Genomic DNA, 27,913 nt, shown 5'->3' on the forward strand with positions numbered 1-27,913 from the left:
CTGACATTGGATCACTGATAACCCCCATTTATAGAATACTGTAGAAATTATAACAAATATATACGACTCAAAAGAAGTTAAAGAACACCCGGTTAATTCATATAAGTATATGACTCGTAAAGATCCGGTTTAGAATAGGTCTTCAGCAACCCATGCTTACCGCAAAAGACTACTATGCTTGTCGTAAAAGGCGACTAACGGGATCGGGTGGTCAGGCTCGCTGACTTGGTTGATGCATGTCATCGATCCCAATTGCGTGGATCGATGCTCATGATATTAATCACTGGATTGCCTGGTCCAGACTCGATCATTTACAGACCGCTGTCATATAGCTGGAATATTGCTGAGTGCGGCGTTAAACAACAAACCAGCCAACCAAATGATATAAGTATAGTTAATCTGTCTTGGCATAACAGATTACCTCTTGTTATATGAAAATATCGGATATTCTTAAGGTCTTTATGACGTTACGGATGAACTGAAGGTGTATGAACAAAATCGGATGTGACTTTACAAGGTATTTCCTCTTTTAGCCCCAGTTCATGGCCATCGCTTTGTTCTTATGTGATGCTTGCGTATAGTCTTTAGTTATATATTCACTTGACCAGCCGGGTACAGTTGTAACATGCAGACTAGCCGAATGTTTTGTTCCTAAATAACAACTAATGTTAATGCTATTTACGCTTTAAAATTAATGAACCATCCAATATGACCTGGGGGAACGGGTGGCCCAGTCGTCTAAGGCGCCGCGATTCGCTGTGCAGAGTTGCGTCCCTTGGGCACGCCAGAAACCTATGATTGTGGGTTCGAATCCCGATTCGTCCCGATTATGTTTCTAGGTTTGTCAGCACCATACCCGTGTTCGTGGGTTTCACTGAAGTGGTAAACGTCTGAGACATGCATCACTTCGGGCTTTCCTCGCACACAAAGCTGACACACTGTGATATAACTGGAAAAGTGTTAAAAGCGGCGTTAAACCCAACTCCCTCACTCCAATATGACCATAGCTGATTTCGGCAATCTTCGTGTTTTGTCGAGGCGAAGCGACTGTTAGATGAAAAACGATAATACTCACTCATGATAGACACTGTCTCATCCAAACATCTCAGGTGGCGTCATCGCTCATATACATTTGAACATATCCATCTTCGGGGCCACGCTGTCTCGACCACCAGCCCCAACATGGATCAGTTATCTAGTCAGTTCATATTCCATCTCAAACTCTACCTTTAACACTCTTTTTCGTTTCATTCTTAATTTAAGTATTCGAGGTTTTGTACAAACCCGCCTGTTTTTTAGAATATTGATGCTACTTTAACTTGTGTGTGTATTTATATAATTCCCTATAGCCTGTGAATAAACATATGTTAACCGCACGTGATATTGCATTGTATTTTAGTGAGATTGAAACAGTTGACTAATTACGGAAACAATATTGGATCCTGGCTCAGTTTCCTTCGAGATTTTTGTTTGTTTGTTGTTTTCGCCGCACTCAGCAATATTACAGCCCTATGACTGCGGTCTGTAAATAATCGAGTCTGGACCAGACAATCCACTGTTTGACTTACCACCCGATGCCGTCTGTCGCCTCTTACGACAAGCAAAGTCGACAAGCATGGGAAGACCTATTCTACCCCGGATCTTCACGGGTCTCGAGATTTTTTTATGAAGATGTAATGAAGACGTCTTATGAGGAGCAGTTTCAGGTTTTTGTTACTACTGCCAGTTTTCAACTCAAAAGCCTTATGAAATAGCTGATCTATATAATCTACCTGAATATGTACATTGTACAGTTTCGGCTCCCCCAGTGTCAACAGTGTCATGCCACACAGACCGAGACAAATACGAGACTATATGAAGATACTCTGCTAAAAGTGCGCCTCAAATTGGGATATTCATTCGGGGTATTGTCAGAGATCGGGACTCCTTGGGTACGGCGTCATGTTATTTCACGGTTAATACATGTGGAGCACGTATTGTTCACATTTTACATTACACTTTCCGAGCTCTCCTCAATCTGTTTAGACTGTTACTGTACATTAGATGGGTGGATACTTCGTAGTTACCTGCAATGACCCACCTCGCAGCCACCCCGACCCACCTCACCCCGACTGGGATTCTCACTTCACACCCACCCCGACCCAACCTCACCCCGACCAGGATTCCCACCTCACACCCACCCCGACCCAACCTCACCCCGACCCGGATTCCCACCTCACACCCACCCCGACCCAGCCTCACCCCGACCCGGATTCCCACCTCACGCCCACCCCGACCCACCTCACGCCCACCCCGACCCAACCTCACCCCGACTCGGATTCCCACCTCACACCCGTCCCGACCCAGCCTCACCCCGACACGGATTCCCACCTCACACCCACCCCGACCCAACCTCACCCCGACTCGGATTCCCACCTCACACCTACCCCGACCCAACCTCACCCCGACCCGGATTCCCACCTCACACCCACCCCGACCCAACCTCACCCCGACTCGGATTCCCACCTCACACCTACCCCGACCCAGCGACACACCTACCCCGACCCAACCTCACCCCGACTCGGATTCCCACCTCACACCCACCCCGACCCAACCTCACCCCGACTCGGATTCCCACCTCACACCCACCCCGACCAAGCGACACACCTACCCCGACCCAACCTCACCCCGACTCGGATTCCCACCTCACACCCACCCCGACCCAACCTCACCCCGACTCGGATTCCGAACCTCACACCCACCCCGACCCATCTCACACCCACCCCGACCCAACTTCCTACCCCAATCCACAACAACCTCGACTCCATCTCAAAACCACGCCCGACACCAGCTCACAACAATTCCCAAACCCCGTCTCACACACTATCCCGGACTCCACCTTACACCTACTCCGACCCCACCTTACACCCACTAAGACCCAGCGACACACCCACCCCGACCCCACCTCACACCAACTAAGACCCAGCGACACACCCACCCCGACCCCACCACACACCCACCAAGACCCAACGACACACCCACCAAGACCCAACGACACACTCACCAAGACCCAACGACACACCCACTCTCTATCCCACCACACACCCACCAAGACCCAACGACAAACCCACCAAGACCCAACGACACACCCACTCTCTATCCCACCACACACCCACCAAGACCCAACGACACACCCACTCTCTATCCCACCACACACCCACCAAGACCCAACGACACACCCATCAAGACCCAACGACACACTCACCAAGACCCAACGACACACCCACTCTCTATCCCACCACACACCCACCAAGACCCAACGACACCCCCACCCCGACCCCACCGTACACCCACTAAGACCCAGCGACAAACCCACTCTCTATCCCACCACCCACCCACCAAGACCCAACGACACACCCACCAAGACCCAACGACACACCCACCAAGACCCAGCGACACACCCACTCTCTATCCCACCACACACCCACCAAGACCCAACGACACACCCACCAAGACCCCACCTGACACCCACCAAGACCCAGCGACACACCCACTCTCTATCCCACCACACACCCACCAAGACCCAACGACACACCCACCAAGACCCCACCTCACACCCACCAAGAACCAACGACACACCCACAAAGACCCCACCACACACACACCAAGACGAAACGACACACCCACTCCCTACCCCACCACACACCCATCAAGACCCAACCACACGCCCACTCCCGACTCACCTCGCAACCATCCCCGACCCCACTTTACCCAATCCCTACCCCAGTTCACAACCACCCTAGCCCAACCTCACAACCACCACCGACCCCACCTCACACAAAGCCCATGTCAGCGCCACTCCACCTCACACCTACTCACACCTACTCACACCTACTCACACCCACCTCACATCTACTCACACCCACTTTTCAGAACACTGAACACTGGTGAAGGCCCGGAGGGTATGCGCCAAAGAACAAGATACATAGTAGGGCCTTAATTTTACAGTGGAAATAGTAAGAAATTCATCAAAGTCTTCGAACACTTATACGAACACTAACAGTTTAGGTTGAAATTTCAAGGAGCCATTTCATATTTGTCCGTCCCCAGTGGAATATGTGCCCAGGACCTGTCAAGAGATGATTTCCGTATTTTTGGAATTTTAAAGTATTTTCGGAATTTAAAGGAATGTGTTTCGTGGTAACCAAATAAGATATCAGTTTGATTAAAGGCTGAATCTGTTTCCAAGGTTTCAAAGATCGCCCAATGACCTCGTTGACAGTTGGAATCGCGCGAAACTCTCATCCATGTACTCTTTGTTAAACTCGGGTAGAGATAGCCCATTCAGCATTTTTAATCACATGAACACATTATACTCAGAATCCCGTTCTTATGGTTGCATTTTATACCTGGCAGGTAAGTGCATTAACCTTTACATGAACAAAACTCCAGGGTGTACAGCCCCTGAGATTAACTCTAGCGTACTTCCCCTTTCAGCAGATACGCGGGACGAACAATCTCGCGATTGTTCAAATTTTATCGTACCCCTGTTGCGAGGCCCAACAACAAAATCCTATTTCATTCATGTGTGTGGCCTACCCATCCAAAAAGCGACCCCAGCTGTACGACCGCCGTACATCAGTGTTAGAGGAGTGAGTGAGTATGGTTTTACGCCGCTTTGCGCAATATTCCAGCATAATCACGGCGTAGGACACCAGAAATGGGCTTCACATATTGTTGCCATGTGAGGAATTGAACCCGGGTCTCCGGCGTGACGAGCGAACGCTTTTACTACCCCGCCGCCTCAGTGTTAGAGTACAGGAGTTAGAATAGTCTTATACAAAGTAATGTTAGCGCTTAGACGATCCCAACTCCAGTGTTAGAGTTTTGGTGTTGGAATAGTCTTAGCGCTAACACTTTGGGTTTGGGGGCACTGACCGTTCCTCTTTATTGACAATGTAGATTTGGCAGTGCCAGTAAATGGAACTGGTGGTGAAATTTGGTGACTGTTGGAAGCGTGTCATCGTGACCCTGCGTAGGTCGTTGCTCATAATATCAATCATTGGATAGTCTGGTCCAAATGTTAACAACAAACAAATAATTAGACTGCAGTGGATTCACATTACCTGACCTGAAATATTTTCGTTTTTTGTTGTTGTTATTGTTGTTTTTTTTGGTTTTTTTGGGGGGGGTGGAGATCAGTGCGACTGTGGGGTGACATCTGTGGATCCTGGCACAAATCAGGGGTCAGCTTTGTCACGTGGCCGACGATCTCTTTGAGAGAAAGAAAAAAACTAGAAAACAATAATCCATCACCCTATGTTTTTTGTTGTTTTTTGTTTAACGCTACAGTCAGCAATATTCCAGCTGCACGACGCCGGTCTGTTAATAATCGAGCCTGGACAAGACAATCCAGTGATTGACATCATGAGCATCAATCCATGCAATTGGGATTCGATGACATGCATCAACCAAGTCAGCGAGCCTGACCACCCGATCCCGTTAGTCGCCTTTTACGACAATCATAGTCGATTTGGGGGCGAACATAGGTTGCTGCAAGACCTAGGGTTATCAAGGCCGAGTTCCGAAATTGGTGCTTTAATTATTTTTCCGGAGTTTCGTCATTGTTCCATGTTTTTTAGAGTTGAGCATCCTGTCTTCAATGGGGACATGAGAATGCACATGGAAGTTTGCATGTGCATAAGCGATACTTAGTTTATAGTTCCATATTATTCACTACAATATAAACACACGCAATTCTAATTTGCCCCTGGAGGGTGATAGTGGTGATAGATTCCTGTTATATAAAAAAAAAAAATGAGTAAAAGAATACACAAATATTGTTTGTGTGCTGTACAGTGTTGTGGGTCACAGTATCAGTCGTGGTGCTCTCTTTGACTGTTCTACATTCAGGTCAGATCAATGAATATGCATAGCACGTGCATCCCGTGTCTGTGGGAATTGGTGTGTAGTATTGAGGATTTTGATTGGCTCATTGGGTTATCTACACCAATGAGATTGTACCTCGTGGTTTCTGTCGGCTTCCATTGCACGAACTCATGATGTTTGGAAAGGGGGAAGTGTGTGGTCACCAGGTAAGTTTATATATTGTTTGCTTGTTTGTTGTTTAACGCCGCACTCAGCAATATTCCAGCTGAATGACGGCGGTCTGTCAATAATCGAGTCTGGACCAGACAATCCAGTGATTGGTTGGTTGGTTTGTTGGTTTGTTTAACGCCGCACTCAGCAATATTCTTTGACGGCGGTCTGTAAATAATCGAGTATGGACCAAAGAATCCAGTGATTGACAACATGAGCATCAATCCACGCAATTGGGATCGATGACATGCATCAACCAAGATATTATTTGTAGATATATCTAATCTTATTACTTCTAGCATAAATTTCTATTTCACCATGGGCGTTGGGGTAGCCTCGTGGTTAAAGCGTTCGCTCGTAAAGCTGAAGATCAGGGTTCGATTCCCCACATGGGTACATTGTGTGAAGATTATCTCTGGTGTCCCTGTCGTGATATTGCTGAACTATTGCTGAAAGCGGCGTAAAACTATATTCACTCATGGGTATTCTTAGAAGATGACGGATGACAAGTGGATACAATATATGGATAACAACTTCTTTCATATCCTGTTGTAGCAGACAGCAGCGCAGGTGACATTGTTTGTTGTTTAACGCCGCACTCAGCAATATTCCAGCTATATGACGGCGGTCTGTAAATAGTCTGGACAAAACAATCCAGTGATTGACATCATGAGCACCAGTCCACGTAATTGGGATTCGATGACATGCATCAACCAAGTCAGCGAGCCTGACCACCCGATCCCGTTAGTCGCCTTTTACGACAGTCACCTTCTAAGGGGGAAATGGGGTTCGAGTCGCGTTCAAGGTTATTGCACCTGTGTGGCTGCTTAATATATTTACCAACAGTTCTACTGTAACTTCTTTAAGTGGCATTTAGAAGTTGGTGTGATGAAGTAAGTCAAGTTCTATGGATGAACAACTTCTTTATTACAATTAGTGCGACGTTTCGGTGTAGATCCTAAAACAACATAGGTTAAACTCACACGCCCTGATATAACTGGAATAATGTTAAAAGCGGCGTTAAACCAAACTGACTCACTAACTCCAGCCATCGTGAAGATCTGGGTTAGATAAGGTCTTCAGCAACCAATGTTTGCAATGTTGTAAGGGGCGACGAACGGATCGGGTGGTGAGGCTTGCTGACTTCTTGATGCAAGTCATTTTACCACAATTGCGTCGATCGATGCTCATGATGTCCACCACTGGATGGTCAAGACTCGATAATTAACAGACCGCCGTCATACAGCTTGAAAATTGCCACACATATTATATATAGTTTATAGTATACTGGTATGTGGTGTGAAGTGTTTCTTTGTTGTTTAACGCCGCACTCAGAAATATTCCAGCTATATGACGGCGGTCTGCAAATAAACGAGTCTGGACCAGACAATCCAGTGATTGACATAACCAATTCTAACCCGGATCTTCACGGACAGCCAAGTCAATAGTCAATATGGAAGTAGGATGCTTTTGCGAATCAATTTCACACGCAAAATCGGATACATGTTCACTTGTAAAATAATTAACACAAACTCAAAATTGATACAATACAGCTGTTCGATTGAGCTGATGTGAACGTGTGCTGTGTCACGTGACTTTCATTGGTTCGGAAAAAGCGTCCGGCCTTTTGCTTCGAAGCGGGGTATAAGGGATATATTCCTCCGCTCAGAAATCCAAGTGCTGCCTGTCGTCTTCTTGGCGGGGTATAAGGTATTCTCCCACTCAGAAATGTATTTCCTTCCAGTCGGGATGTATATTTATAGTATTTTATCAGATCACGTGAATCATTCTGACATGGAAGTACGATAAAAATGAGCGTTTGGTGTTTTGCAGATAAAACTAAATATTTCCTTTACACTGTGCTGCCATTTGGGTTGAAATCAGTTTACATTTTTGCAACTTTTATCTGGTTAGGATTTTCCTGGAATCTCAAGAACGGGACAATTACTATTCCTTTAGCAGATCTTCAAAATTCCGGCATCAAGAGCTTATTCTTCCGTTCGTCAGTAGAGGAGAAGTTTTGTAAATCTAAACTGTGATGTAATAAATTTCAGGGACTTTTTCCACAGGACTTTTATAGTCAGTCAACGCATGTCTTCATCCCAATTGCGTGGATCAATGCTCATGATGTCAATCACTGGATTGTCTGTTCCAGACTCGATTTTTTACAGACCGCCGTCATATAGCTGGAATATTGCTGACTGCGGCGTTAAACAACAAACCAACCAACCAACCTGGATACATGGTGAAACGCTATTATGAGATAGCCTGTTTATCTTAAAAATCATTTTCAGATCGCTATCACTTTGTAGTTAAAGTTGATTGAAGTTGAGCTCGTTTTAGACATGCTGGCTACTCTTGGACTTAACAAGCGGTCTTTTGTGTTGCATTGGCCGAGAGCAGGCGGTGCTTCCGCGGCAGCTAATGCTGAGTACAGGATAGAGTAATTAAACGTCTTGGAAGATGGAAATCTGAGACTGCGGAAGATGGGCAGGTGAAAGATAACTTGTCTGCCGGAATGAGCGTTTCCTTGATGTTGGTCTTTAATTATGGCTACATTAAGACGCGAAAGGTTCAATGAGAGAATTGTGATATTGTATTGATGTCGGTATCGTTCAGTTTCTTCCAGAATTTCTTTTCTTGAGGGGATTAAATTATGTGCTGTTTGTTGGTAAATGTTACAGTAGGATGACATATATATCTATATGTAATTTATATCAGACCGCCTCCGTGGTCTAATGGTAGAGCGTCCCCCGGCCGCGTCATACCAAAAGACAGTACTTGTTTTTACCCTGTCTGGCGCTCGGCAATAAGGGGCTAAAACAAGGACTGGACGGCTCGGAGTCAGTTTACTATGTCTGAGTGGGGTATTCATGTTAATCTGCGGCATGGTATCTAAGTGTGCTAGCACTATAAATCGGCATAAGTCCGGACTAGTACAAGCAGCCACACACAAATACACGTGCATGCACGTCGCTATATAAGTGCAATAATCTTGGACGCGACGTTAAACACCATTTCACCTCACCTATATTTATATCTGTACCATATACTAAGGGATCGGGTGGTCAGGCTCGCTGACTTGGTTGATGATGCATGTCATCGTATCCCAATTGGGGTAGAATTGGTCTTCAGCAACCCATGCTTGCCGTAAGAGACGACTCTGCTTGTCGAAAGAGGCGACTAACGGGATCGGATGGTCAGCCTCGCTAACTTGGATGATACATGTCATCGATCCCAATTGCGTGTATCGATGCTCATGTTGTCAATTATTGAATTGTCTGGTCCAGACTCGTTTATTCAGACCACCGTCATATAGCTGGAATATTGCTGAATGCGGCGTAAAACAACAAACATGTGTTTGGTAGTTCATGTGGAACTTTAGGTAGAACCGGATAAGGTTCAGATTTGTATCATTTGTTTTGGCCGCGGCCTGTTGGCCCAACACACGACGCAAGCTCGGAGCTTTCAGCCAACGGCCAAACACAACCTCGTCATGTTTCGCTTCTACACCCATCGTTCATTCAATTTCTTTTACGATGGGACGAAGCTCGACATTTTGAAACAACTTAGAACCAATAAAGAACAACTTGAATTTAGGATTTAATTCTAAAATCGTCACTTTGAGGGAATCCTTTTTTCAAACATCACAAGATTGACCCTGAAACTTTCAAGAAATGTTTGATAGAAGAAATTGACAAAACTGTACAAAACGCAGCTACTGGTTTCCGTACTTTGGTCTAGAAAGCTTCTCAAACCATTGATGATTTTGCCGATCTCTAACCCTAACCCGATTCCCGACATGGGTACAATGTGTGAAGCCCATTTCTGGTGTCCCCCGCCGTGATATTGCTGGAATATTGCTAAAAGCGGCGTAAAATCAAACTCACTCACTCACTCACCCTAACCAGAAGGCATATCTTTCGTTTTCAAAGTTAAATAAGGAAGAGCTTTGTGTTCAAGGTGTCTGTGATGTTCTGTATTCCAAATCTGTTGTCAAAAAGCTAAACTGCCCACAAATGACAGTATCTTGCAGGCGACGAGTCATATCTGCAGGAACGAATCCCAGGACATGCTGGTAATTCTGCGGTTTGCGTGTTAAATGTTTATTTTGAAAAAAGAAACTTGGTCATAAAGTGGCGTACGTAAGGTTCTGGTCAAGGGGGTACACATTCTGGTGTAACCTCAGTCCCTTGAGTGACGCGGTGCGTCTAGTTCCAGTAGAGGTGTGCTTGATGGGAGAAGTACTTAGTGTTACCAGTGTTGTAGCACGATTCTGTGGTGATTGTTGTACAGCCTTCTGCTTCACCACCCAAAAAGTGTTAAGCTTAGTACGCAAGCAGTCATCAGTTCTCGTGCTTGCTTGCAAAGCATTAGTGTTAGCTGGTTGAAAAAGGCTTTCCTGACGGTGTGTCCATACAGGAAACGAAATAGAAGTTTAAACAGCTTGTCCCGTGAGTCATGAGGCGATGTAGGTACAGTTAATACGTAGGTCCGTATTTAGGAGTGTCTATGATTTTACTTTCCATGTGATTCAGAATGTTCTGCTTGGTTGTGATTTCTTGTCAAACTTTAGTCGGTTGCGCGAGTTGATCTGACTGAATCTGTTGTACCACCAAGGTGTCAGAAAATGTCTGTCAGAACCTCTGTGACGAACAGATTGAACAGAGTGAGTATTTTCAAACCAATACAGGTTTAAACTGTTTCGTCCCGGTTGTTTCCAGGTCCGTCAGCACCATACTGTGCTCTGTTTGAGACCTGCATCACTTTGGGCTTTCCTCCCACGTTGTGATATGACAGGATTAAGTGGAGTTAAACCCAACTCACTCACGTTCTTTATGCGTGTCAATATGTGATATCAGATTGTAATGTTTTATGTGTTGCACAATTTGACTCTGTATTATTTGTCCACATGGCCTGTCATCGGTCTTCCTAGCTGAGGAAACTATCATCTTGAGAACTAAGTCTTCAACATGCGTTTGCGATTCCATCAAACTACACAGGTTTAGGCAGGAGGCATGGTCATACATTCAGGCTTACACTTGAGCATGTGGATTTGACCTTCAAAGTGTCATTCTTTAAGAAAAGGGTAGAACATCTTGGTTTCTCAATTTCAGTTGATGGCGTTGGTCCCTCCGTAGTAAGCAGTCCAGGATGGTCCTGTTCCTGGACATGGGAGCAGGTTTGGTTCACTACATTACTTTGATGTATTCCCAATGTTTCGGATTTTGTTTTGCCATGAAAGTCTGGGTGTGCAGAGTTGCGTCCCTTGGGCACGCCATAAACCTCTGATCGACTTGGTTTAACGTGTTCAGCAGGTGTACGTTTGCAGAATGATTATCCTGTCACCTGAAACAAATTACGCCTGTCTGGCGGTATGGACGTGTTTGACATCACGAGCATAGATCTACGGAGTGCTTGTGAAAGATGGTATTTGCGGCTTTAATATTATCAGTTTGATTGGAAACAAAGACAACATTCCATGTGTCTAGATTTCCCATTGAATATTCTTAGGAATTAACAGTGTCAGATATCTGAAACAATAATTATTCCTTCTCATTATAGTGAGATGGGTACATGGACCAGTTGGATAATATGTCATGTTGTGCTTGGTGCATTACCAACGAAAGAGACCTGCATGGTGGTTGCTGTGGACAACAGTGTTTGGGAAAAGGCTCAGCATCACAAATTCATTTCATGTGCAGTTAGAATAGGTCTTCAGAAACCCATGGGTCATCGTATCCGAATTGTGTATTTGAGGAGAAATAAATGTGCCAAACGCCAGTCTTTTTGTTATCCATAATACCACCATACGCTGGGACCCTGGTAAGAATCGGTCTTCAGCAGCCCATGCTTGTCGTAAGAGGCGACTAAAGGGATCGGGTGATGCACGTCATCGTCATCATATCCCAATGCTCATGTCAATCACACGATTATTCCCGAATTTGACATTCTAGATGTGTGATGAAAGCCCGCAAAAGCAATTTCCAGCTAGCAATCAGTGACTTTTGAAAATTGAAAATCATGGCAAATGTTCTGCCTAATTTTAGTATATCTCAACTTTCAACGCATATAAAGCTCTCAGAATATACTGCTGTCATATCAAAATTGAGAAACTTTAGCTACCATGTGATTGCTAGCTTGAAATTGCTTTTGCGGTCTTTCAGTGTCGAATATTGCAGTCTGCACCAGACAATCAAGTGATTCACATGATGCCATGCATGAACACCGACCCGTGAAAATAGAATAGGTCTTCAGCAACCCAGACTCGCTTGATTTTCATGGATTGTCTGGTCCGGTCTCAATTATTTGCAGACTGTCCTCAAAATTAAAAAAAAGCAATATTTTCTCAGAAAATCCACACTGCTAGTAGAGAAACTGTACCCACAATTGGAAAGGAATCCATGAAGTAGTCGCAAAAATATAGCCCTTGTAGTTTCCGAGTAGATACCAACGGGATGCAGCTGATAAGAAAATGATGGCGTTTAGACAGTTTATTCAGTATGCAAGGCCATATAGCCCGACGTACAGTTCAGTTGTAACAGATACATGAAAATCAACTTGATCTTGAACATAGCATAATATAATAATATACTCACCTTTGCCTGAATACATTGCTAAAGATTTGATAACATCTTCATTTTTAATTCAACAAATTGATCATTAATTTATTTTGTTGTTTAATGCCGCACTCAGCAATATTCCAGCTATATGACGGCGGTCTGTAAATAATCGAGTCTGGGCCAGACAATTCAATGATTGTCATCATGAGCATCGATCCACGCAATTGGGATACGATGATTTGCATCAACCAAGTCAGCGAGTCTGACCACCAGATCCCATTCCAACTTTCTGACAGCAGGAGTAAACAATGGGGTCTGGACCAGACAATCCAGTTATAGTTATCATGAGCATCCATCTACGCAATTGGGATACGATGACATGCATCAACGAAGTCAACGAGCCTGACCACCTGATCCTGTTAGTTGCCTCTTACTTTCACAGTTGCCTTTCACAGCAAGTAGACGTTCAAATTGTATGTGGCCAACACACACTGGAAACACCTGAAAAAATATCGGGGAAATATCTTTTAAAATGTTTGGTGTTATTTTAGTTTATATCCTTTTATCAATATTCAGATCACAACTACTGCTAGGGCACTGACAGATGGTAAGCAAATATAGAGCCACAGCGATACAACAATATTCTAATATTTTTGTTTTGTTTTCTGTTCCCTATAATAGTAATATAGGTGTTTGCAATCAACATGTATTTGCATCCTTTCAACAACATGTGTATTTTTTTAGGGATATTGTAGAAACATTTAAGTTTTAAAAAGTATAACGCATTGCAATGCGTTTCTCCTCATGTACATATGATGCACTTTCACTTTTTCCATACATATCCTGATTGCTTCAGCACATACAGTGTCTTGATGTAACCACACGGCTTAAAATTCATATTTGACAGGTTGTCGAGTTATCTATGGTATTTTACATGCGCTTCAAACAATTCAATTTTTTGTTTGTTGTTTTACGCCGCACACAGCAATATTCCAGCTATATGACGACGGTCTGTTAACAATTGAGTCTGGACCAGACAATCCATTGATTGATATCATGAGCATCGATCCACGCAATTGGGATCGATGACATGCATCAACCAAGTCGGCGAGCCTGACCACCCGATCCCGTTAGTCGCCTTTTACGACAAGCATAGTCACCTTTTACAGCAAGCATGGGTTGCTGAAGGCCTATTCTACCCCGGATCTTCACAGGTCCTGTAGTTAATGACTTGCTTATGACTGACGTTGCATTACTCTTAGTTGAAATAAGTCCCAGTTGCTGTAAAGCTATGTCTTTTGAATATTTGCAATGCTACAATCAGCTGTCACTGTGATGAAAGTCAGTCAATGAATAAAATCTTAATCATTTACTTTGCTTGTTGTTGTCTCCTTTCACAGCTTCAATGCCAAAAGGCAATCTGGATATGGCGCATGGCCTTTGCATGTACCCCTGTTAACACAGGCTACTCTGTCTGCATTTACACTATGTGGCTCTGCAGACAGATGTTCGACATAGGTGCAGTACTCCCTGGGTTTGTCTCCCGGGTGTCTTTGTCTGCTTGGCTCCCCTCGGTAGTTTGTGGTTGATGGCTGCTCTTCTCTGGGGAGGCATCACGGTAAGTCAAGTTGATGGAGGCGGTAGTCAACAAGTGGCGAATGTCCCAAGGGTGAACTTCGAGAGTGGTGCGAAATAAATTCGAAAAACAATGAACACTGAAATGGATGGTATTTGAAGCAAAAATAGGCAAAACGAACGCAATTGTGAACAAAGAGAAAGCAATTACATTTGTCTGTACTTGAAGAGAGACGGTGCACGAATGGTTGACTATTAGCCTATGGTTTGGATACACGTGATAAAGCCATTTAGTAGTTAGTACTAAATCAGTGGTTGGTTCACAGGACAAGGTACAAAATGTGAAAGATCGCTCAACAAAACTAACAATACTCAAAGTGACATCACTCAATACCGGACATCATTATTATTAAAACAAGTATTTGGCACAAAGTGACGAAATGTCCCCCGCCTGTATATATACCATAGTACCAAATATGAAGACAATCCAGCGATTAGTTCTTGAGATATTGCGGCAACACCGTTTTCCAACTCCAAAAGCAGATTTGCCTGCTGTGACCTTGAAAATGGGGTCAAGGTCACCAAAACCGACTGGTGTCTGCGGAGTCTGTATATACACCATAGTTCCAAATATGAAGACAATCCAGCGTTTAGTTCTTGAGATATCGCGGCAACAAACAGGTGGTCAGTTTCAAGGTGTTTCTTCCAAATTCTTAGGGACAGGTACTTATTTTCTGAGTGCAGTTTAACAATTGCACGTCTGACTTGATCCCTTTGAAAACTGTCTAATTTATCAACCTTGCATGGTTTTGTCATGTTCCCTACCTCCTTGGCCTGACTATTTGTATCTCGTCGACTAACAACATTTTTTTAGTTTCTGAGGGGACATACCAAGAGCTTTTGAAGCTCGTTTCAAGAATTTATCAATTGCATAAAAAGGCTTTGCTCTTTCTGCTTCACTTCTAAAGAAATCATACACATTCATCATCAACTGTTTAACATCTGCTGAGTAGCGCATCTTGTCATTGAATGAACACTGTCACTGTGGAGCACGTGCAGACCGTGCTTGTGCTGTTCCTTCCACGGTTTATCCCCCTACGTGTCATGTACACATTTCTATACAAAATTACAAGATAGTTTCTTAAAGAACTTCATCCGTCATGGGTCTTAAAATAAACAAAATTCAGATTTTGTTGGGTGTAGGGTATTCATGGTCAAGTACCGTATTGATGTTTCATACACTTTTCTGGATTTCGAGTTATTTTGCAATTCATCGTTCTCATTTGGAGGCAAACTGACTGTACATGATATGACAAATATGCAGGCGAGCGCGACGTGTTTCACCTGGTGTGTCATTTTCATTGCCGTCAAAGTTCATAATTAGGCAAAATACTTACACGTCCTGTTCGCGGGACCATGGAAACACGAAGAAGTCCCCGGGAGTCTTTCAAGACAATTTACTGGCAGTTTGTTATTTCATCGCCAGAGACAAATGCAAGGCAAGGCATACGTAGCTCGGCACAATGTCAACACACGGACAACACGTGGTTACATTAAAAAAAAGAAAAGAATCGGGTGCATATCATTGGTGAACCGGAAACGAAATGGCAGACAAACGAAATTAAATTCCTTCACGTACACATAGCATCGGCAATTGGCGTACAGCCTTACTATTCTTATTATCATTGAATAGCATTCATTTAATAACTTTATAATATAATATAATACTTTAATAATAATAATAATAATAATAATAATAATAATAATAATAATAAATTACAAATTGAAATAAAAAATGCAGCAAAGAGGGTTTGGGTGATCCCGGCACAGTCAGGCTAGTTAGGCTCATCATCAGCTCAGGGCCCTTGCCCCCTCTACACGCAGCCCAGACAGCGAATGGGACTTCTCCCAGGAAGCGCTGCCTAGTCAAACCCACCCAGAACGTTTCGGGGAATGTGAAGACTCCCCAACACTGCAGCCTTCTGCATTACCCAGAATGTCAGAAGGGCTGTATTCCTGGTAGCAAACCCAGGTACTCTCCCAATGTCAGTCAACACATTGGGAGGTACCAATTCCAAGGCACCGAGAACAATGGGGAGTCGGACAACTTGGTACTTGGGATGCAAGCGTGACATTTCGAAAGCGAGGTCCGCATATTTGCCATGTTTTTCGCCCATCTTGACAATCACATTAGTGTCAAAGGGAACAGAAAATTGAATGATATAAATGATTTCATTGGATTTATCAAAGAGGACAAGATCAGGTTTGTTGGCCTGGATACATCTGAGGCTGTAAATGGGCCTATTCATAAGAATTTTGTATTTATCATTTTCCATGACGCCCTCTACATATTCCGGGTCGTACCATGGGTGGACCTCTGTTTCATAACCACAAGCATGGCGAAGACGGTAATAAAATGATCGAGCTACACCATCATGTCGTTTAAGATTTACATAATCTACATTTCAAATTTACATTTTGATGCAAAATCACACGTTGACGGTTTCGAGTGGGAAGTGACTGGCCCTGAGCAGCAAACAGAAAGCCTTCTGTTTCACTTTTCAGGCCAGCCGACTTCATCCGAGCGGAGGACTCTGCAGGACTGCTGATCTTCTCCACACACTGCACATAAACTCGATGCAGTGGTAGTTCAGATTGCCTCTCACGTCTGGGCCGACTTGATATGGCACTTCGCTTGGTTGACAGTCATCAACAAAATCAACACCGACATTGAGATTATGTCCCACATCCTTGGCTCGTTTCAGAAAACTGTGGAATGCCTTGTTTTCATCATGAGTCTTGACATGCTTCACAAGAGGATCATCAGACAAATAAATGTGTGCAAAAGTGCACAAAACAATTCTATCATGAAGAGCCCCAACGTTAATCAAACCACGTCCTCCTCATTATTATTATTATTATTATTATTACACGCCACGTTGGACAAGCGGGACAGAGCACAAGATACTTAGGGCACAGAACAGGACACGTATAGAGCAAGCAGGACATAACGTCGGACGCGTAGGACAGACAAGACAGCACAGGACACGTAGAATATATCACAGGACACAAAGGACATGAACAACACAGACCAAGGCAAGCAGGGCATAGCACAGGACACGTAAGACAAGCAATACGAACTAAAGGACGCGTAGGACACATTGGACACGATGAACACACTGGGCACGTATAGGGCAAGCAGGACCTAGCACAGGCCACGTAGGATAAGCGAAACAGCGCACGACACGTAGAACATAGCACAGAACACGCACGACAAGCAGAGGACACGTATCACACGCAGCACATAACACAGGCCACGTACCACACGCAGCACATAACACAGGCCACGCAGGACAAGGATGACAACACAGACCACGTAGGACACGCAGACCATAGCACTTGGTTGATGCATGTAATCGTATCTTTCAATCTTTCGTAGCTTTCAATAGTCTCTTTGTTCAAGTCAGCTTACCCTGTTGGCTTTGGCCAAATACTCATGCAGCACTCAGCATTTCACCTGCGCACCAGCCATTGACCATGTTGACTGACCACAGCCGTCCTTGCTGATCACTGTGAGCCTCTTCACAGGTTAGTAATATATTTCATGTGTATTGCTATAAACCTCAATTCCTGACAAACAAACTGTCTTGCAAGATCTAGATTTTACGTTGCGAAGCATTTTCTACTGTTTTCTACAGTCGTCGCATTCATTGGATTCAAGTTATTGAGAATATGCATTGGCAGATTATTGTAAGAAGGATTAGGGGTTTAAAATGAAAGACTTTCGCCCGTATCCCCCCAAAAGTATATGTCCTATGCACTGATGCTCAATCCATTTTAATTATATAAATTTGTGAGGGGGGATATGGGCGGAAGTCTTACCACGGCGCTAATTTCTTGCATTTTCCACCCAGTTAGAAGTAATCTTAAAACACGCTATTTTTTAAAGGTCGACGGTAGTGATGTAATACGTCAAAATTGTTGGACATTGCCATTCTAGTGTGCTGTGCAGTCTCAGTCGGAACTTGCGACGACGTTCATACAATGTTTGGCCCTCACTCTATGAAGGTTCATACTCAAATGAACTCACGCAAAGTGAAAGTCAATTCTTTTATTCTTTAAATATCACGATTTTCTTCCTCGAGAGATGTAGCGCTTTATCTATACACGTGACCTCCCGTTTACACTGACAGATAAACAACCATCTGTATTGTGGAATAAAATAGTTCCCCATGTGAGTGGGTATGGTCTTACGCCGCTTTTAGCAATATTCCAGCAATGTCACGGCTGGGGACACCAGAAATGGGCTCCAGACATTGTACCCATGTGAGGTCTTCAGCACATTGAGGAGGCTACCCCACCGCCCCCTCGTCATTTCAAGAATAGTCTCGTGAAAAATGTTACAACGTCAAATTGTGGCGTCAGTTTCGCTGTCATGTGACCGACCTCTCTTCTAATGGAAAAGCCGTACATCGTGTAACTTCAAATTAAAAAATTATATACTAGTTAGAACGTCAATGAATAGCCACTTCATTTCAAGGGTGATGATTTTCGCATACTATATTCTTACAATAAATGTATAGTGCTGAGACAGAATGAAGAGCAACAAGCACATGAGTGAGTGAGTATGGTTTTACGCCGCTTTTAGCAATATTCCAGCAATATCACGGCGGGGGACACCAGAAATGGGCTTCACACATTGTACCCATGTCGGGAATCGAACCCGGGTCTTCGGCGTGACGAGCGAACGCTTTAACCACTAGGCTACCCGACCGCCCCTCAAGCACATGAAGTAAGGGAGATACATATAGCTTAAAACACGATGAGGTTTTCATTGGAAGTGTAAAACCATGAGAAAGGCTTCAGATTAAACAAACGACCTAGACAGAGAGATACTGACTGTTGCAGCGTGAGTGAGTGAGTATGGTTTTATTCTGCTTTTATCAATATTCCAGCAATATCACGGTGGGGGACACGACTGTTGCAGAGAGCCATTGTTGTATGACTGGTGTGGCCATTGACTTGTGTGAGACTGATGATTGCTCTATTTGCAGGGTTGCACCAACTTATTTGGAAAGTGAAGAGCACCTAGACCAGTTGGAGTGTGAGTGAGTTGGGTTTAACGCCGCTTTTAACAGTATTCCAGTTATATCGCAGCGTGTCAGCTTAATGTGGGAGGAAAGCTCGAAGTGATGCAGGTCTCAGACGTTTACCACTTCGGTGAAACCCACGAGCACGGGTATGGTGCTAACAAACCTAGAAACATACATGGAGACAATTCATGCACCATGATATAACATGATGGTTGTCACTGACCTCATATGAGACGATACCGTCAGTAACGACCGCCTCCGATACCGTCAGTAACGACCGCCTCCGTGGTCTGGTGGCAGTGCGTCCGCCCGGAGACCGCCTCCGTGGTCCAGTGGCAGAGCTTCCGCCCAGAGAGCGGAAGGTCCGGGGTTCGACCCCCTGCCGCATCATACCACATCAAATAAAGATGGCACTAGTTGTTACCCAACATAAGTGCAAAAAAACCCATTTCACCTCCTCACCGTCAGTGACATGACCTGACCCTGATTAATACTGTAGGGTGTAGCAAGATAATGTTACATCACCTGTACGGTGTCAGGCTGTCAGGTGTAGGAAGATATCACTTGCATTTGCTTCACACAAACTGATCACACAAATCCACTCGCCCACAATGAATAACAAACACAAGCCATGTACTGAGTTCTTGTACATTACATATATATTCATACGACTGAGCGATACAGTACCTGTACAGAATATAACACAATCGACATGGACACCTCATGTCTCAAATAACAAATTCTATGCAAATAATTGTCCTTTGTATGGACAAAGGGCCTCCAGTCAGAGTTCCTTTCTAGTTTGTCTGCCTGAAAAACAGCCCGAAGCTAAATTCTATAACACAACAAGTAAGAAGTCTTATAGCCTATAAACGTAGATAAAACACATTTTTTTAACATGTGTATCACATATTCTACCAACACAAATGAGGGAATGCATGTTTTAAAAAAAAAAAAAAAAAAAAAAAAAAATATTCGATTTTACTTAACCATTTAAAGAACATCCTAATTTAAAAAAAAGTGTTTTCCACTTTAAACAATCGCACACCTGAGGATTAAAACGTAAAGACATATTTTATGACATCCTACTTGAATTTAAAAAAAATTATATTACCTTGGCATGGATACTTATTACACTAAACATATGGTTAGACATTGGAACAATTCTATTGTAATAACGAGCATGTAGTATAAATGACGGGGTATGATATAAGCACAATAACATTCATGGAAAACCAACAGTTATATCCATCCCTGACCAGGCAACAATCAGCACCAAACATAATAACAACAAAGTATATCAAATGGATGCTAACTAGGAATATAAAGATGTATATCAACAAGGAAACTCAGCTGATCAACAGACGGACCCTGCTCAATAGAATGAGTATAGGTTTACGGCGCTCGAAGCAATATCATGAAGGGACAAAGGAAATGGGCTTCAAATTTGTGCCCATACAGGGAACTAACCCAGGCCTTTGGTGACAAGCGAGCACTTTAACCACTAGGCTACCCCATTGCCGAGTTCAATGGACATGCAACAAAACAGTTTTCCTTTACCTCTGCTGGTAAGTTGCGTACTTGGGTTCAACTCAGTTTTGTACAGAATATCACCCCAGGTCTGCTGACTGTTTATCCTTCCAACAGTGTTTTTGGTTTTTATCCTTCCAACAGTGTTTTTGGTTTTCTGGCTGTTTCTGAAAGTCCTCAATATGAGCATTTTCACACAAATACTTTCTTTACTTTTTCAACATTGTCATGATTGTCAGTGAGTAAGTGAGTTTGGTTTTACGCCGATTTTAGCAGTATTTCAGCAATATCATGGTTGGCAAAACCAGAAATAGGCTCCACACATTGTACCTGTGTCGCTTTAACCACTCGGCCACCAGCCCTTGTCATGTTACAAATTACATGAAATGAAAGTGTTGAGGGACTGAAGCTCACCTTTCTCAAATGAATTCCAATATAATTGTGGTTAATAAATATTTACTTGTCGTCTGCAGTTTCAAAATCTTGATTTGAATGGCTACTAATTCTTAAGACGGCGAGAGGTTTAATGCCCTTGGAACAGCAGTATTCCAGTTATATTACAGCATGTCAGCTTAATGTGGGAGGAAAGCCTGAAGTGATGCAGGTTTAGATGTGTACCATGAGACCCAGTGCTGACAAACCAAGACACATAATCCAGGGGAATCAGGATTCGAACCCACGATCATAGGTTTCTGGCGTGCCCAAGGGACACAACTCTGCACAGGGAACTGTGGTGCCTTGGATGACTGCGCCACCTGTGCCCCCTCTTAATAAGAGAATCCTTTTTGACAAACACTGCCTCAATAAAGATTTGAGTTAACTACTTCATACAACTAACAGTACCTGTGGTTTTCATGTGTTAGCAACAGTTACATCTGTGCACATATAAATTTGATATATTCTTGATATTGAAATATTCATTTGCAAGTTATTGGAAAAGATAAACTGATACAATCAAAAGACAAGAGTGTAAGATCTGCTCACTGTAATACAGGAGTCCTCTGAATACTTCTCTTGCATTATACAATTAATAGTTATATTAAAAAATATAGCTTTAGCATACGTAAATAATTGGTTTGTCATTCACACTGATATGTCCAGGATCAGGTCGCCGTTGTACAAAGCAATCGTAGCGCTAAGATGATCGTAACTCCCATACCTTGACATAGACTTATGACAGTCGTAGCGCTAAGATGATCGTAACTCCCATACCTTGACATAGACTTACGACAGTCGTAGTGCTAAGGTGATAGTAACTCCCATACCTTGACATAGACTTATGACTGTCGTAGCTCTTAGGTGATCGTAACTCCCATACCTTGACATAGACTTACGACAGTCGTAGTGCTAAGGTGATCGTAACTCCCATACCTTGACATAAATTACGACAGTCGTAGTGCTTAGGTGATCGTAACTCCCATACCTTGACATAGACTTCTGACAGTCATAGTGCTAAGGAGATCGTAACTCCCATACCTTGACATAGACTTCTGACTGTCATAGCGCTAAGGTGATCGTAACCCCCATACCTTGACATAGACTTCTGACAGTTGTAGTGCTTAGGTGATCGTAACTCCCATACCTTGACATAGACTTCTGACAGTCATAGTGCTAAGGAGATCGTAACTCCCATACCTTGACATAGACTTCTGACTGTCATAGCGCTAAGGTGATCGTAACCCCCATACCTTGACATAGACTTACGACAGTCGTAGCGCTAAGGTGATCGTAACTCCCATACCTTAACAAAGACCTCTGACAGTCGTAGTGCTAAGGTGATCGTAACTCCCATACCTTGACATAGACTTACGACAGTCGTAGCGCTAAGGTGATCGTAACTCCCATACCTTGACATAGACTTACGACAGTCGTAGTGCTTAGGTGATTGTAACTCCCATACCTTGACATAGACTTACGACAGTTGTAGTGCAAAGGTCAACGGAACTCCCATACCTTGACATGGACTTCTGACAGTCGTACCTCTTAGGTGATCGTAACTCCCATACCTTGACATAGACTTCTGACAGTCGTAGCGTTATAAGGTTGTTTTGTACAACGGCACCGGTTCAGTAACTACATACAAGAATTGAATTTGTTCACTTTCTCCTTGAGAATCTCCTGATCTCTATTCTGCAGACACAACAGACTCAAACAGAAATACTTGTCCTTTGTAATTATATACACATGATGATATTAACACAAATAATCTCGTAACCCCAACCCTTTTTTCCAATCCAGCATATTCGACAACATATATTTTAGGTCTTATCATTTGGCTTATGGGGTAAAGAAGAAGAAGAATATTTGCTTGTTTATTATAGTTAAGTCCCAACCATAATTTTGACTTCTTAACTACAAGCACAGAAATTACAAATACAAGTTTTATACAGGTTTTGTACCACTATAAGCAGTATTCCTGATCCACTCAGTGTGAAGAGCGCACACAAAACTCCAAATCTACCCCACTCCTTCGGTAACCATATGGACAAAATGTCATAGCATCATATGAATGCATTATTAACACATGCATGCATCATATCTACATGTGCATGCATCATATCAACACATGCATGCATCATATCAACATGTGCATGCATCATATCAACATGTGCATGCATCATATCAACACATGCATGCATCATATCAACATGTGCATGCATCATATCTACATGTGCATGCATTATATCGACACACGCATGCATCATATCAACATGTGCATGCATCATATCAACATGTGCATGCATCATATCAACATATGCATGCATCATATCTACATGTGCATGCATTATATCAACATGTGCATGCATCATATCAACATGTGCATGCATCATATCAAAAAGTGCATGCATCATACCAACATGTGCATGTTGTGCATGTTTTGCATGAGTGTCAGTTAACAGTCAATACACGTAATAATTATATGTTCAATCACAAACAAAATAGCACATTCTGTCAATCAAATATCACAATATATACCTGGGACAGACAGACACATTGCATCTGCACTTGCTTTCTACATGTAAGCATAGTGTCCAATACAACACAAACAAAGTGTAAATAATATCATTTGGCAAGTGATGCAAAGTGTTAGCTAGATGATAAAAGGCATAGCAATGACACATGACAAATAATTGACTTATCTATTAAAAGATTAATGAAGGTTTAAAAGAACAAGTTGATTTAGCTTCAGTTCGATCCACAACCTGACCTTACTGTTAGGATTTATGTCTTTTCAACAGTATCAAAATCACAGTTCGATTATTGTGGAAGGAAGCCAAAATCATTGCAAGTTGTTCCCCACTCTTTATGACACGAGCATGGTGCTCACAGACCAAGGATCGTATTCAGACCAAATCAGTGAATGCCACTCAATACAGTGCCTTTGACAACTGGATCTCTGCACAGTGCCTTTGACAACTGGATCTCTGTAGTGTCTTTGTCAACTGGATCTCTGCACAGTGTCTTTGACAACTGGATCTTTGCACACTGCCTTTGACAAATGGATCTCTGCACAGTGTCTTTGACAACTGGATCTCTGCACAGTGCCTTTGACAACTGGCTCTCAACAGCACCTTTGACAACTGGATCTCTGCACAGTGTCTTTGACAACTGGATCTCTGCAGTGTCTTTGACAACTGGATCTCTGCACAGTGCCTTTGACAACTGGATCTCTGCACGGTGTCTTTGACAACTGGATCTCTGCACAGTGTCTTTGACAACTGGATCTCTGCACAGTGTCTTTGACAACTGGATCTCTGCAGTGCCTTTGCCAACTGGATCTCAGCAGTGCCTTTGCCAACTGGATCTCTACAGTGTCTTTGCCAACTGGATCTCTGCAGTGCCTTTGCCAACTGGATCTCTGCACAGTGTCTTTGACAACTGGATCTCTGCACAGTGCCTTTGACAACTGGATCTCTGCACAGTGCCTTTGACAACTGGATCTCTGCACAGTGCCTTTGACAACTGGATCTCTGCACAGTGCCTTTGACAACTGGATCTCTGCACAGTGCCTTTGACAACTGGATCTCTGCACAGTGCCTTTGACAACTGGATCTCTGCAGTGCCTTTGACAACTGGATCTCTGCACAGTGCCTTTGACAACTGGATCTCTGCACATTGCCTTTGACAACTGGATCTCTGCACAGTGCCTTCGACAACTGGATCTCTGCACAGTGCCTTTGACAACTGGATCTCTGCACGGTGTCTTTGACAACTGGATCTCTATACAGTGCCTTTGACAACTGGAGCTCTGCACAGTGTCTTTGACAACTGGATCTCTATACAGTGCCTTTGTCAACTGGACTTCTAAAGAACCTTTGACAACTGGCTCTCAACAGCACCTTTGACCACTGGATGTCTGCACAGTGATTTTGGCAAACAGAACTCTGCACAGTGCCTTTGACCAGTGGATCACCCTAACCCACCTGCCCTAAAACTGGACCTACCAAACTGTTTACTCCATCTAAACACATAATAGTGCTTCCTCTACTTGATGCAAATGTAACAGTGATACTAAATCTATCATCAGTCCTTTCACACAACCCTATACACCAAGCACTGAGGGCAAAAAATGTCCCTATGAAATCAGCAGAACATGAGAGAGAAATTGTGTTATTACTTGCCCGTGAAGAGATCACCCGTTTAATAAACATATAGCTTTATTACACATTGTGTAATACCAAAACGCGTGCTTATGTACCCTCGGAACACGTTTCACGAACAAATATTGAAAGCTCTCAACATCTCTTGGCTTATTCAAGGACATTGCGTGTGGAGTTGATAGATCACTGAGAGGAGCTTATGCACACTCGATGACCCCAGCAACCTTGTTGCTAGGCTGACGTCACATGGCATTGTTTCGCCGATGGATCTTGCATCAAAATTCCACAAATTACGTCATCGGGTATTGTGACGTTATTGAAAACTTTGAGGTGCAAGGCCCGTTCCACAAGGCGATCGTATTGTAGCGCAACGACAGTCGTTGGTCTAAGTTAAAGTATGTGAGATGCGAAAGTCTTAGCCCTACGATAATTTTGTGAATTCTAAAGGTAGACCAGTTGCATGGTATGAAATTCATACGTTTCACCTTTTGACGTGTTTGAAGTATTATTCTGTTAAACTCAATTTGACTATGTCGTGGATCATGTAGGTGTCAGCCTATTCATACTCAACAGTATAATTAAAAAACCGTTATAAATTGCAAGTAATAAATAAAATACTAAACTCGTGAATAGTTGTGGTATCTGACTCGCTTTCGCTCGTCAGATACCACAACTATTCACTCGTTTCATAAAATTGGTATTACACGGGAGCTCGTTTAGTATTCTATATTTTGATCGGTGGGGATACAGCCTTACCTGTATCAACTAAAAACATCACAGTCTTCAAGAATGAATGGACACACATCGAAGAAATAGGAAGCTTTAAACATTTACTGCTAGGTGACGGAGTCAAAGTCTTAAAGTCTTTAAGGAAAACATTGTACGTGGTCTGAACAAACTGTAATGACAAAATAGAAAAGCTTGGACAAGGTCTGCTTTTATCACTTTTATCATAAGCCTCAGTATACACAATCTCATAATATCAAATATTTTAATCCGATATGACACCTCTGACAACAAAGACGGTCACGTCAGCTTAATGATCTAATCTGATCTAACTTTCAGCACTAAGGCTTCAAAACTCCTGGTATGGAAGAGCTAAGCATTCAGACCTGCATATCTGATTTCTGATTTAAACAGACAGTTCCGAATGTAAATGATAAAAGTTGCACCATCATATTGTTGAGGGTATTTTGTTCACCTTGTCTTTTCTGCATGCTATAACCTCTACACCTAAAAGGGAGTTCCATCAAAGGAACACTTGTGTATGTTCTCCTGCGAAATCAAAACTTCAGAATCAAGGTGGTTTAGAAATGAAGCTCGGTCATTTTGTTTGTTTTGTTTGTTGTTTAACGCCGCACTCAACAATATTCTGGCTATATGATGGCGGTCTGTAAATAATCGAGTCTGGACCAGACAATCCAGTGATTGATATCATGAGTATCAATCTACGCAATTGGGATACGATCACATGCATCAACCAAGTCAGCGAGCCCGACAACCCGATCCAGTTAGTCGCCTCTTACAACAAGCATAGTCGCTTGTTACAGCAAGCATGGGTTGCTGAAGAGCTATTCTAATCTGGATCGTCACAGGTCCTCATTTAAAAAAGCGTTTAGTATTGTAGTATGCCTGCAGGTCCTCTTTATTCTATTGTGAAATGTATCACTTCATAAAGTGTTTTATTATCTGCACATCAAATGGAAAACAAACTGGTATTGATGAATTCCATCTGTTACCTATGTATTACAGCCAAAAGTCCTTTGTTGGGTTGACAATAATAATGTAAATCGTATATGAAAAACAAGTATAACTTGATGCCAGTGTAAAAAAATGCATTACTTGTTTACTTTAAATATTTATTACTGTCCTATTATAAATCAATACCGTATATGACCAAAAATAAGCCGAATTTTGAGGACCAGAAAAAAGATTCTGTAGAAATGGTCAGCCTATGTATAGGTTACACTTTTATCTGACTCTATTTCTGTTGGCAGGCATTGCTTTTTATCTTTTATATTGTAAACTAAGCAGGAAATAGCAATGAGCTGTACAAATGTTTTCTACCAATATGCCGGTGATACCCAACATACCCAACAAAATAACAGAAAAGAAATTTGATGCAATGATCGGAAAAAATAGTATCTTAAACTACTATTTGGCGACGAATAATATATTCTCATATCGTGTTATTTTAATTGCAGGTTTTACTATATATCTTTAAAATAACGATAACCATTACCAGGGCTATGTGTAAGCACTTTTGTGTATTGTCGGATACGTAATTCATATGGAACAATTTGACAAAATAATTATCAACATACCCTGGACATTTTTCAAGTAAAATTTCCATAAATCATAAAATGAAAAAATAATATGACCTGATACTTTATATAACATTTTTGACAACATTGAAATGAGTAACTTTAATGTATGAGTTTAGGAAATGTACACGATTGCATCATGAGGGCTA

General features: G+C 42.7%; 3 protein-coding genes across 4 annotated transcripts in view; 2 read left to right on the forward strand and 1 right to left on the reverse strand.

The window, feature by feature from the left end:
* The window catches only part of LOC124111213, a 39,251-nt gene extending 27,389 nt beyond the window's left edge, over positions 1-11,862 (forward strand). For both annotated transcript variants that reach the window (XM_046470853.2, XM_048394222.1), the window contains exons 7-8: positions 11,196-11,260; positions 11,644-11,862. The gene's annotated coding sequence lies outside the window, so the exon portion shown is untranslated. The remainder of the gene's footprint in view (positions 1-11,195; positions 11,261-11,643) is intronic.
* Positions 2,044-2,958, forward strand: LOC125378858 (vegetative cell wall protein gp1-like). Its single transcript, XM_048394837.1, has one exon. It carries the CDS (start codon positions 2,044-2,046, stop codon positions 2,956-2,958), a length of 915 nt encoding a protein of 304 aa, XP_048250794.1.
* An 11,036-nt stretch (positions 11,863-22,898) lies between the features above and the next one.
* On the reverse strand, positions 22,899-27,773 carry LOC125378859. Its single transcript, XM_048394838.1, has 3 exons — positions 27,765-27,773; positions 24,412-25,116; positions 22,899-24,301 (listed from the first exon to the last, which is right to left on the reverse strand). Exons 1-3 carry the CDS (start codon positions 27,771-27,773, stop codon positions 24,194-24,196), a joined length of 822 nt encoding a protein of 273 aa, XP_048250795.1. The 3' UTR covers positions 22,899-24,193.
* Positions 27,774-27,913: the final 140 nt, after the last annotated feature.

The sequence above is a fragment of the Haliotis rufescens genome, unplaced genomic scaffold (assembly GCF_023055435.1).
Source record: "Haliotis rufescens isolate VD_foot unplaced genomic scaffold, xgHalRufe1.0.p SCAF_13, whole genome shotgun sequence".
In the NCBI taxonomy this organism is placed as follows: domain Eukaryota; kingdom Metazoa; phylum Mollusca; class Gastropoda; order Lepetellida; family Haliotidae; genus Haliotis; species Haliotis rufescens.